The sequence below is a fragment of the Octopus sinensis genome, linkage group LG8, assembly GCF_006345805.1.
Source record: "Octopus sinensis linkage group LG8, ASM634580v1, whole genome shotgun sequence".
NCBI classification, from domain to species: domain Eukaryota; kingdom Metazoa; phylum Mollusca; class Cephalopoda; order Octopoda; family Octopodidae; genus Octopus; species Octopus sinensis.
Window position 1 is genome coordinate 31,508,258 of NC_043004.1, and position 13,694 is coordinate 31,521,951.

A 13,694-nucleotide genomic window follows, 5' to 3' on the forward strand; every position below is an offset into this window, starting at 1 on the left:
TGACCGAGACCTTTGGAAATATGTGGTGCTTGAGAAGACTCGGCAAGCCAAATGAGACCATAACCTTGTGGCCTATGCCAGGGGCATAACCAGCCCACTTATGCGTACCTTTTCATTCTTTGGACACTAAACTCTGCTTGCGAAGACCTGTTGAGGCAAGTGAAATCAAAATCAAAATCAAAGGGAAATTCGATGACGGGCACCCGTGCTAGTGGGGTGCAAAGAGCACCATATGAGCGTGATCGTTGACAGAGTGGCTAACCGGCTTCCGTGCCAGTGGCACATAAAAGGTACCATTCGAGTGTGATCGTTACCAGCGTCGCCTTACTGGCACTTGTGCCCCGTGCTAGTAGGGTGCTAAGAGCACCATCTGAGCGTGATCGTTGCCAGAGTGGCTAATTGGCTTCCGTGCCGGTGGCATGTAAAAGGCACCATTCAAGCATGATTGTTACCAACATCGCCTTACTGGCACCTGTGCCGGTGGCATGTGTAAAAAGATTTGAGCGAGGTTGTTGCCAGTACCGCTTGACTGGCCCCCGTGCCGTTGGCACGTAAAAGCACCCACTACACTCTCAAAGTGGTTGGTGTTAGGAAGGGCATCCAGCTGTAGAAACTCTGCCGGATCAAGACTGGAGCTTGGTGCAGCCATCTGGTTTGCCAGCCCACAGTCAAACCATCCAACCCATGCTAGCATGGAAAGTGGACGTTAAACGATAATGATGATGATTATGATGATGATATATATATATATATATATATTTAGAGAGAGAGATGTATGTATATATCATTATTATTGTTTTAATGCCCTCTTTTCTATGAGTCAAACAAAATTTGTTGAGCAAGTTTTTTTTTACTGCTGGATACCCTTTCTGTCACCAACACTCACCTGTTTCCAACCAAGGTAATATTTCTCTATGGCAAGGCATGTTTTTCATGGAAGACTGGACATGAATGACAGTGACACCATTTACAACTATCACACAACATCAAAACAAACACACACATATACGATGGGTTTCCTTCAGTTTTCATCTGCCAAACCCACTCACAAGGTTTTGGATGGCTCAAGGCTATAGTAGAGGCATCATGCAGTAGCCAGTGAATAACAACAACAAGAATAACAATATCTTTATTAGCCACAAGGACTCATACATACAAAAAAATAAAATATCAATAATGGGAAGGGGGTTAAAAAAACATCTCAGAGTGGTGAACAAAACAAGGAATTGCAAGGACATTATACAATAAACATAATTAAAAATGTGATAAGGATTAAGGAAACAATTCAGAAATATAAAAAAAAAAAGCGAAACAAAATTTAAACAATGGAAACACAAATTATCTAACTCACCCATGCATGGATGAGAAAACTTCTCTTGAGTCAGATCAGAGCTACCAATGACTTTGAAGATCTTTCTCTGTTATATGTTTTTCTGGTTACAGTCCATATAGTTGTTCATTCCAAAAGTACCGTTGAGCAATTTGGGGTGGGGGTGGGGGTCAAAGTAGCCAAGGAAAGGCCCACCACCTGGTAATAGTAAATGTAAAATTGTTTGGAGGTTTTCTTTTAAGGCTTTTATTAATATTTTGTTTTTATTAATATCTTGTTTTTCCAATCTAATCAGAGTCCATCTCTCACCAAACAAAATCTGTGTCAAAATAATTATGTAAATCCTTTAAGTCTTCTGTGATTTATTTATTACTTCATTTGTTTTATAAAGAACTGATTTTCAAAGCAATGAGGGGAAAGATGAGTTCCTCACAATTTTTTCTCTTTTTGTTTTTTGAGGGTGTATTCTATCTTTGGGTATATTTTATTAAGGTTTTTACAAGTCTCCCATCCTTGCTCACTTTTCAGCTCCATTATCAAAGAGGATGGAAAAGAATTGCTGGTTATGACAGAGAAGATACTTTGCTTCCTGGTCTGCTTATGTAATCTGAAACAATCTCTTTTTTATGTATGCATCTAGTGGTGCAATTGTGGTCTGTTGCTGTTTTTTTTTACTTTTTAGCTTTTCCAGTTCTGAGCTGAAAGCACTGAAATGACCTTTACTACTATGCATACTAGCAGAGTTTTTGCCCTGATTAGTCAACTATAAAGTTTTTATTGACAATCACTACAGGACAAAATTACAATAATTTTGTGACCATGAAGATATGTCTATCTATAGTGATCCCACTCAACCATACATCACTGGCACTGACCAACTGCCCACGAAGTGCTACAACAATGACCAGAGCTCAACATTGCTACTGTACTTTTATTGTACTGTGACTCCGTTGTTGCATTCTCTTGAATTCCGAAGGATTAATCTGTGAGTAGATGTGGGACACATTGAGATTGTATCTATATCTCATCCTCAGTTTTAAAAAAAGAAGCAACAAATAGAAAGGGCATCTTGGCATTAGGAAAGGCATCCAGCAGTAGAAACCAATCCAAAACTGAGTGTGGAACCTGGTGCCATGTGGTCTTCCTTTGATATAAATTTTTCTTGTCCAAAGTTTGTCTTTTGCAAATTATGTTTGCAAAACTGGTCCTCCACTCAAATTTCTATTTTCATTTTCTTCATTTTCGTGTTTGTGTGTGTGTGTGTGTGCATGCGCGCGCATGCATGCATGCATGCATGTGTGTGTGTTGTTTTTGCTAAATATATCACTAGGAACTCTCCCAAAAGTATTATTCCCTGCAGGAATATCAATATTTTCTGATCAAAAGTGTGTTTTCTTTTTTGCTATGGTTCTATTAGTTTTCTTCTTTGGTGTTTAAAATCTGCAGTAACACGTTCTCTGTCAATATGATTGTTTTGGTGGCTGTTCTGCATTGCAATTTTCTACATGTATGTAAACAAATAAGGAAATATAAAGTTTGTCTAACAATAGACCATTTTTTATTTGAAACCTGCCTGGGCAGATTCTTAAAGTTTTTTCCTGTATGAAAATAATCAAAACTCTCTCGTGTAGTTTAAACTTGATGGAATCTAGTCTCAAAGCACAAGAACATATTTGAACAAGTCAGCCATCAATAATATATATAATAATAGTTTCTGACTTAGGTACAAGACCAGTAATTTTGAGGGGAGGGGGAGTAGTCGGCACCATCAACACTAGTATTTGACTGGTACTTTATTTTATTGATCACAGACGGATGAAAGTCAAAGTTGGCCTTGATGAGAATTGAATTCAGAATGTAAAGAGTTGGAACAAATACTGTAAAACATTTTTTTCTTTTACTGTCACTTTTACCAACTCAACAATAATGGTAACAATGATTTCTTTTCTATTTTGATATCAATGATTTCAATATCACCCACTGAAACGAATCCATGATTTTATTACATATGAGTGTCGCTAAATGAAGGTTGAGGATATAAGGCGTTATTTTCAGTGTCGCTATCACTAAACAGTGTCAAACTCCTGTCTCCTATAGAACTGCTTGGCGTTAGATCATAATGAGGACGGTAGTTTGGAGATAACAGTTCATGGCTAATAGGACTTGATAAGGTTGATGTAGTTGTCTGTTTATGAAGACAAGTGGTAGAGACACGAGATGAACGAGTCACTGACACATTCCGGAAACGCAAAGTGCTTGGGAAACAGTTTAATTTCATTTGGATGGTGTGACGAACCTGTAAATATAATCATATTAAGTTTAAAGGCAATGTTATACATCATGAAGACAAAACATCAACTGTTTGTTTTACCAATAGGTGGTCCAGTTTTAACATGGAATTGGACCTGGGTTAGAGACTTCATTTGCCAGAAGTACACCTATTTTATCATACTCATTAATAAAAGTATTACATTCTTCCTTAATTATTCTGCTTTGAAATCTAGACATAGGGGATGATTTATTTTTCATCAATTCAAGGTCAATGAAATAAGTACCAATTAAACTGTAACACAGTTTTTGTCCTTGGGTAGCAACTGTTATTTCCTATTTGCTTACCCCAAGAAAGTATGAAAAATGGCTTTGCTTTTGTTACACTTATTCAAATCTTAAAGAGTCCCTCTCAATATCTATTTTCTTTAGTAAAATGTTTAGAAAAAAGTGTATATAGGGATCTAACCAGGTTATTTGCAATTTGCTTGGTGAATGGAATAATAAACCATATAATATTGCTCTTACTAGAAGTTCCATTACAATTATCCAATTTCCGATCAATATTATTTATATATGGGGTATGTCGTTTCACTCTATTTTTATTACTTATATCATTTTTATCAGCATTATCAGATGAATGAAGCAATGAATTGGTTTCCGTATTTTGTTTTTCATTGTTATCTTTTGCACATTTATTTTTATTTCTATCCTTATTTCTATTCTTTCCAGGTCCTTTAAATGTTATGTTATTACGAGTTACTCCAGTATTATTCATACAACTGCAGTCTACATTTGGCTCATAATACTTTAACCTTTGCTTATATCCAGTTCTACTGAGTGCCATATTATAATAGTCTGCATTTTTGTTGAAATTTTCTTCAATAGATGATAAATTAGATATTCTTCTAGATATATTGTAAACTTCTTTTTCTCGTGCATAAATGGTAATATACTCATATCCATCAATGTGAAGCTAACATCTTTTAGTATTTCACTGATACACTGAACAAACTGGGGAACTTGGATGCTGACATTCCTTTAAGAGGTATTTATATCCTTGAAATAATTAATATATATATACAACAGGCTTCTTTCAGTTTCCATCTACCAAATCCACTCACAAGCTTTAGTTGGCTCAGCGCTCTTGTAGAAGACACTTGCCCAAGGTGTCAAGTAGTGGGACTGAATTTGAAACCATGTGGTTGGGAAGCAAACTGCTAAAACACACAACCATGGCTGTCACCAGCCATTTCCCACAAGTTTCCATTCCCACACTGTGAATGTTCTGGAATTCGATTCCAACTCGTGTTTTTCCTGCCAATGTTCAAGCTAAACGTAAACAACATTGATGTCACCAGTCTGGGAGGGAAGGTCATCAGATTATTATCTCCACTAGACTCTGTTAACAAAGTTTATCACATAAAGAAAACAATGTTAAATGTAGTTTGATATTGATTTGAATACTGTTCTATATCTTTTATTAAAACCATTTCAAAATATACACACACTCATAGACACTCTTTATTTCTGCTCATCATTCATATATTTTCTGTTGATTTTACTGTTTCGAAACTTTCTGTGACCTTTAGCAACCCCAGACTATTGTTGCCAAATATATAATTGATAGCACCACTTCCAAATAACTTAGTTTACCTTTTTATTTTATTATAGCTGAACAGTTCTATATTCTGTTCTATCCACTTGACATATATATGTACACACACACACACACACATACACAAAGTTTAAAATTAATCAACAAAAAAAAAATAAAAAATAACATTCTACAAACAATTGTAACATACCTCACTGTTTAAAAAGCAGTAGAAAACTGCCACGAAAAGGCCCTGGGAAAAAGGAAACAGGAAAAAAGTGATTAATTGAAATGAAACTGAAATAAAAAGTGTTAGCTAAATGTATTTTCATTCTATGATTTTTATTGCAAGCCAATGCTAGGATAATAGCAATGTCTGTGTATTTCATTTTATTTAGGTATAAAGGTAGCTGAAATTTATTCCCATTACTCTTTACTCTCTTTTACTCTTTTACTTGTTTCAGTCAGTTGGCTGTGGCCACGCTGGAGCACCGCCTTTGGTCAAGCAAATCGACCCCAGAACTTATTCTTTGAAAGCCTAGTACTTATTCTATTGGTCTCTTTTGCCACTAAGTTACAGGGATGTAAACACACCACCATTGGTTGTCAAGCGATGTTGGGAACAAACACAGAAACACAAACAAACAAACACACACACACACATACACACACATACATACATATATATATATGTATGACAGGCTTTTTTCAGTTTCCATCTACCAAATCCACTCACAAGACTTTGGTTGGCCTGAGACTACAGTAGAAGACACTTGCCCAAGGTGCCATGCAATGGGACTGAACCCGGAACCATGTGGTTCATAAGCAAGCTACTTACCACACAGCCACTCTTATGCCTATTATATAATTTATGTTGCAAGGTCTCTCTCTCTCTCTATATATATATATATATGTATATATATATATATATATATATTGTTGAAATTTATAGAAAAACAAAAGATGAAGACTAGTGTATGAACAACAAGCAAGTGTATTAGTTTGATGCTTGGGAAAAATGATAAAGTCTTTTACGTTTCGAGCCTATGCTCTTCAACAGAAAGGAATAAGAGAATGAAAGAAAACTTGTAAATTTCAGCCGTCCAGCATATGTGTGTGTGTGTGTGTGTGTGTATAGTAATTATATAGCATTTATAGTTTATATATATACAACATATTATCTTTTGGTATTAATACTACTTCAGTTGCCATTAATTATTTTACATATCTTCACACATACACACACACACTCACACACACATACACACATACACACACAGATAGATAGATAGATAGATCAAGAATACAGAAATCAGAAAAAAATATGCACTTATATATCTGTTGCCATATTTTTTCCATATCTGCCATCTCTGAAGACCACTTCATGTTAGTTAACCATCTTGTTATCTAATATCCAGTGCAAAACTGATTGGTACAATTGGTTGAAGTGGATCTATAATACTGTATAGACACACACAAACACACCCTTTCTTTCTCTCTCTGATATATATACAGTGTGTGATAGGTAAATTGTCACCATTTTATATTTTTAATTTCATGCTTGTGCATTGTTTGTTTCTCATTTTGTTGACTACACAGTATAGTAGGGTCAGTTGGGCACTGTCTGTGAGAAAAACAACACCATGATGCAATTCACTCTGCTAGAAATTTGGAAATGATATGCTGTACTGCTTAGCATTAATGCCGGAAGCTCCAACATGAACATTTCAGAGTGTTTGAGTGTCAATCTGAGGATGTGTACCAAGAGTGATAAAAATCAAACATCCAGTCAACATCATGGTGTTTAGAGAGATCACTAGTGATGGTGACATTATGCCTCCATTCATCTTCCTACATGGCCTCACTCTCAACATGGAGGCCTACATCAAATGTCTGGAGGCGGTAGTGCTACCTTGGGTCAAGAGGGTGGCTACTGGAAGACCCTATGTCTGGCAACAGGACATTTCACCATGCCACACAGCCAGAAGAACAAGGTCATGGTAGGTGGACAATTTCTGCGACCACATCACTCCTAACATCTGGCCATCTAACTCCCCAGACTGAAAACCCCTTGATTATTATGTGCAGTTAAGCAAGAGACCAACAAAACTCCTTGTGACACCAAAAATGAACTGAAGGCAAGGATTATGGCAGCATTCATCAACTTAAACAAGGAGACCATCCAGAAGAGTTGCAAGAGATTCCGAAGTCATCTGGAGGCCGTGGTTGAAGCCAATGGCGATTTTATTGAATGAATTTACTCTTTAGTATTTCAAGATATTTTTATGTAATTCTGGTAAATATATCTTTTAAAATGAGATGTCAGCATTATTTTCATTTTTGCATAATTTAGACAACAGTTTATTCACTGCACCCTGCATATATATATATATATATATATACACTTTCTCCTCATCCATCACCCTCTTGTACTGTCTTATATTCCTCCCCACCACTACAAACTCAATACCACTATAAAATGGTCAAAACTTTTCACACAGGAACTTAGTTTGATTTGAAAACCCCACTAGAATGGAAGATGATCTAATACATGATCTAAGTTATATGATGTATGAAAAATGTAATATACAAATAAATATCTGTAAATATAAACCATCTGATTTTCTGAGTACCTCATTTCTTCTAATATATATATATATATATATACACATACATACACATATATATATTTTTATTTAGATATAAGATTAACTAAGTAGTAATTTTTGTTGCATAATATTTATGAGGGTTTGTGGAAAAGTTCATAGGCTGACCATCATACTCTCATGGATAGATTGATTTTTCAACCTTGTCCTCCTTGCAATTCACACAATTCTTCTATTGGTATTGCAGTGCTTAAATCCCATTGGTGAAGAAGCTTTCATCCTGTTGGTAAAAAAAAAAGTCGTCAACAGCAGATATGATGTGACCATCACTGTGAAACTGGTTCCCAGCCAAGTATTTTTTCATGTTGGAGAACATATGAGATTCTGATGGGTGTCAAATCAAAATCAAAAGAATAGAGAGGGTGATCAACCAGTTCAAAGCCAGTCATACACAGTAGCCAATGAAATGAAAGACTTGTGTGTTGGAACATTGCCCTGATGAAGCAGGACCTCTTTTGTCAGTTTTCTTGGGAGTTTGGTTTTGATAGCCTCTTGTAACTGCCTCAGCAAGTTGGCACAATACTCTCCACTAATCATGTGGTCCTTTTGAAGATAATCGATAAACACAATACCTTTCGCATGCAGAAAACTGAAGCCAACACCTTCCCTGTAGATGAAATGACCTTGGCCTTTTGTTTGGAGCAGATGAGGGGTGTTTCCACTGCATGGATTGTCTCTTCGTCTCTGACTCAAAGTGATAAACCTAACACTCAGCCTCAAACTATGTCAGATTTTTCCATGATGTTATTAGCCTGGTGTGCTTTTGATCAGGTGTCAGAAGATGTGGCACCCACCAAGCAGAGACCTTCATCACACCAAGTTTATTGTGCAGAATATTCTCAAATCTTTTAACAAGATATGCTAATGACATTGACCTTTTGATTTATAGTCAATCCCCTGTCATCCATCAGCATGTGGTGAACACAATCAATGTTTTATGCAGTGGTGGCAGTTGCAGGACGTCCAGACACTAAGTCAGCTTCAAGACTCTTCAATTCCCCTCCTAAGTTCAGCTGCCCACTTTTGCAGGGTTGATAAAGCTGGAGCTTCATACCCTGATGATGTAACCATGTCAGCATGAATGTCACTGAGGGCTGAACCCTTTTTTCTGCATGTACTTGATAACACCATAATGCCATATTTTGTCCATTTTCAAGAGAAGTCGCTATCAGTTACTTTTGAAGTCTTCTTTGAACAGTCAGATGTCAGTTTACCTGGAAAAAACAATGCAGTTATTGATAAGAAGAGCTGAAAGTAATGTATGCAAGATTTCACAGCTCTAGCATCATTCCTTCATGGCCAGCCTATGATCTTTTCAGTCAACCCTTGCATTGCAAACAGATAAAGTGATGACAATGTGTATATATGTACATTTCTTTTCAATTAAATATAAAGTTAGTTCAAATGTATTTTCATCTTAAAATTTGTACAGCAAACTGATAGCAGAATAACGATGATATCTACTTATTTAATTTCATTTTGGTAAGAAGGTTATACACTTTTAGGGAAAAGACATGTGTTACATGATGATATTCAAGCTCCAAAAAGTATTTTTGAATGGAGTGAAATAGCCACAACAAAAATCGAAATTTGGTAATATTTCTAATGACCATCTCAGATTTACTATGTTCCTTTCAAACAATATTAGCTTTTCTTTTTACATATAAATACAATATTTAATTTTTTAGATAGCTATGAAGAGAAGGAGTTGTTGGAACTTTCATGCCTCTAAAAGCTTTCACCAATAGCTCAATCCAATTGATATGTTTAATGTTGATATTCTTAAAAAAATTGAATATATGTAAAATGTCATGAAAAAATTAAACACTTAATGTAAGATCTGTAATTAGTTAAACATTAAATGAATGATTCGTAATTAATTTTGATGAGATGATGAGTGTCTGCTTGGAAATCACAGGAAAACAATTTTGAATTTTGATAGCAGCCATGCTTGATCCTTATTACTGATAGACACGGAAGAAATTACATCAATTTGGATGCACCCAATCAATAAGTACTAAATTAGCTTTAGTGATAGGCTTAATCAATAAAATATTAATGGTAAAGCATGTCTGGGATTAAAAAATAAGATTTCAGGAGTGAAATCTACCACTGAGTTTTGATTTTCTATCAAAGCAGCTTCATCTTATTTTCACAGCAGAAAGCAAGAATACCATCCAATCTCAATCCCATCCTCTAGAATTTCACAATGGTATGCTAAAGAAAAAAAAGCAGAAAAAAAGAAAACCACAGACAAAATGCAACTTTAACTTAAGTGATTGGAATGTTTGACTCTTATTGACTACAGAGGAGAGAGAATATATTGTGGCGTTCATGCTTTTCCCATGGATAGTATTGACATAACAGTGCATATATGGCAGTATGGCTGAGAACTTGCTCCACAAACGTATGGTTCTGAGTTTGATTCCACAGTGTGGTAATCTGGGAAAATGTCTTCTGTTATAGTTTCAGGTTGACCAATATCACCTTTATGATGTTCTACTTGAAGAGTGTTGAACACGTTTTGGCTTTTATATACAAGATTTGCTTAACCACATCATTTAAATAAATAATGTTATCAATATCTTCACTATAATGCATAAGATAATGGAGCTAGATAACTTTAATAATTTCCAAAAATAATTGCATCTTCAAATTTACTATTCAACATAGCTCTCATCATTTCAGATGACAAGACTACATCATTTTTAGATATATGGAAAGGAATAGGAAAGCAACTCATATAATATCTCATTACACAAAACACACTAACATATGCATGTTCAGAGATAGTAACTGTCCCCATAGATATGAAATGTCTGTTATCAACCCTTTTGAAGATGATCCTTTAAAGTTTCATTCACAGTATCAAATTACAAGAATTAAACAAACATTATTCTCAATGAATACTTGACCATATTAATAAACCAAACTGTACAATATCACAATTACAAACCTATTCCCAAGTGTAATGGATAAAACAACCTGTAAAAATGTAAATCCTTACATATGATATACTACAGTAACAAAATGTACCTTAGTTATAGAATGGATGAATACATCATTAAATAAACTCATAAAACAGAACATAGCATGTATCAAATCTAACCACAAACAGAAAATATTACAAAAACACTAGAATTAAAAACTTCATCAACAAAAACCAAAAGCCTATAAGCCACAGAATATACTTCAGATAATCAATGTAATATATAAATTTCAATATAAACATAAAAGTTGTAAACTTCTTGACTTGGAGATTGTTATATTGAATATTCAAGGGCAGCTTTTTCTCATCAGTTGAATATACATTTACTGTATAGAATCATTTTTGTATATTATAAGGCAGAATATGAAACAAAATAAAAAGCAAAATTAGAACAGAAAAGATAAAGTTGATAACGCTATCATCCTAAATAAAATTTTGAAAAAGGAAAATGATATTGACAATGAAAGCTTTATTAATAGTAAAATGCATAAAAAATAATCAAACATGACACAGCACAAATTAATTAAACTATAAATGTAACTAGAAGTTTATTTAGCAATGAAGATTTCATCAATTACAGCATCAATCACATGATTCATTCCCCTGATCCCTTACCACAAAACATGGAAAACCACAAAAAACAAACAAGCCCATATCTATTTCATTCAGAAGATGAGGCAGAGGTCTTGAAACATTAATATACTCAAGAATATTATTACTCCAAACTAAACATAAACAATTATTAAGGAAATAAGAGACAACTTTAACAAAAGAGGATTTTTATTAAACACAGTCATGTCTTTAATGCTATATAGAGACACACACACATATCTATGTGTGTACATGTATAAATGTATGAATATATGCTATCACTTTTTATATTTAATAGAATTCTTCTTAGAGGGTGGGAGTTGATTTCTTACAAAAACAAGAACTCCATTACTGGAGTTTGGATAACTACAATGATAATTGTTACATATGGAACTTCAAAAAAGTCTTGTATACTTTTAGTGTTCCACTGGCGAATTGTCTCTGTAAAATGTGTGTTAGCTAGTCTCACTCTTTCCTTAAAAGTCCTAGCTTTTTCACAGTATCATTTAAACATTTACTAATACAAGCAAGTGCACCAATGATCTGTGTGTGTGTGTGTGTGTGTGTGTGTGAATCAATGAAGGAATAAAAATTGATGAGACCATTGAAAAACTGGTGCTTTACAGACCAAGACCATTGAGATATTTGTTCTGCACCAGGTTATGACACTCCCAGAATCAGTAATCACCCAGTTGCAGCCTACCTTGCTATTCTTCACCGGTTGTGGTATAAAAGGAATAACAGAAATAAAACAGAGATAACTAGGACTCAAATATCAGTTTACACAGCTAGTTTATAAACTTGTATTCCAGTCTGCTCTATTCTTGTTATAATGGAGCATAAACTGTGTTAAGTTTTTATAGTTGGCTTAAAAATAAAATGGCTTAAACATTTCTGCAGGACTTCTGAGATTACTGAAAAGGGGGGGAAAAGTTATGATTTATAGAGTATCCTCAAAACCAGAGACATGGTCTAAATGTTTACAACAGAGTTAGACTTTATTAAAGGGTCTTTAAGAGCAGATGGTGGTATTGAACAGGGTGATGTCTTAAGTCTGCTACTAAAAATACATGAAAGTTATGAGATGTACTGTTGAAGGAAACATGCTTTTGTTATACTATAAATATTACCTAGATATGAGAGAGTGTTGTTAGACTAAGGGTTGTTATATTGGATTGACTTGCTGATTCTTAATAATGAAGTAGGTGCAGCAATATCAGAGGAAATTTAACAGGAAAACTAGCTTTTCTATGTGGAAGATGCACAGGTACAATAAACATTGAAAATGTGCAGAAAATAGACTCCATCAACTTCCAGGGGATCAAGTGAGATAGCTTCTGTTATTTAAGTTATTAGTGGAGGTGGATGCTCCAAGAGTTTAGCTATGAGAATAAGATTAGACTAGGCAAAGTTCAGAGAGTCCTACCTCTGCTTGCAATAAAGGGCCTCTCGCTCAGAGTGAAAGGCACATTGTATGATGCCTGTGTGCGAACAGCCATGCTGCATGGCAGGGAAATATGGGCTGTGACAGCCAAAGACATGTGTAGGCTTGAAAGAAGTGAAGCCAGTATGCTTTGCTGGATATGCAACTTCAGTGTGTATGTTCAACAGAATGTAAGCATCTTGAGACAAAAGTTGGACATAAGAGGCATCAGATGTGGTGTGCAAGAGAGATGACTTCGCTGGTATGGTCATGTGATGTGTATGAACAAGGACAGCTATGTAAAGAAGTGCTGATTTCTAATCGTGGAGAGAACTTGTGGTAGAGGTAAACCCAGGAATACAAGGGACGAAGTAGTGAAGCATGATCTTTGAACTTTGAGTCTCATAGAGTCAAAAACTAGTGACTGAGACCTTTGGCAATATGCTATGCTTGAGAAGACCCTTGAAACCAAGTGGAATTGTAAGACATGGCTGATGCTGGTGTCACGTAACTGGTACCTGTGCCAGTGGCATGTAAAGAGCACCTTTCAAGTGTTGGGCCTCACAGAGGCAAAGTGGCTGAATTCCTTTCAAGCCCTGGGCCTCATGGAGGCAAAGTGACTGAGTTTCTTTCAAGCGTTGGGCCTCAGGGAGGTAAAGTAGTAGAGTTCCTTTTGAGTGTTGGGCTTCATGGAGGCAATGATCAAGACTTTTGGTATTATGTCGTGCTTGAGAAGAAGACCCATCAAGCCAAGCAAAATTGCTGTCATGGCAGATACTTGTGTCATTCAAATGGCACCCATGCCAGTGGCACATAAAAGCACCCATTAC

General features: G+C 35.4%; 1 protein-coding gene across 3 annotated transcripts in view; it reads right to left on the reverse strand.

The window, feature by feature from the left end:
* Positions 1-1,961: 1,961 nt before the first annotated feature.
* LOC115214785 (corticotropin-releasing factor receptor 2) overlaps positions 1,962-13,694 on the reverse strand; it is a 114,186-nt gene continuing 102,453 nt past the window's right edge. For all 3 annotated transcript variants that reach the window (XM_029783816.2, XM_036505314.1, XM_036505312.1), the window contains exons 11-12: positions 5,407-5,448; positions 1,962-3,626 (exon numbers count right to left, since the gene is read on the reverse strand). In XM_029783816.2, coding sequence (XP_029639676.1) covers positions 3,333-3,626; positions 5,407-5,448 — 336 coding nt within the window. In that variant the 3' untranslated portion in view covers positions 1,962-3,332. The remainder of the gene's footprint in view (positions 3,627-5,406; positions 5,449-13,694) is intronic.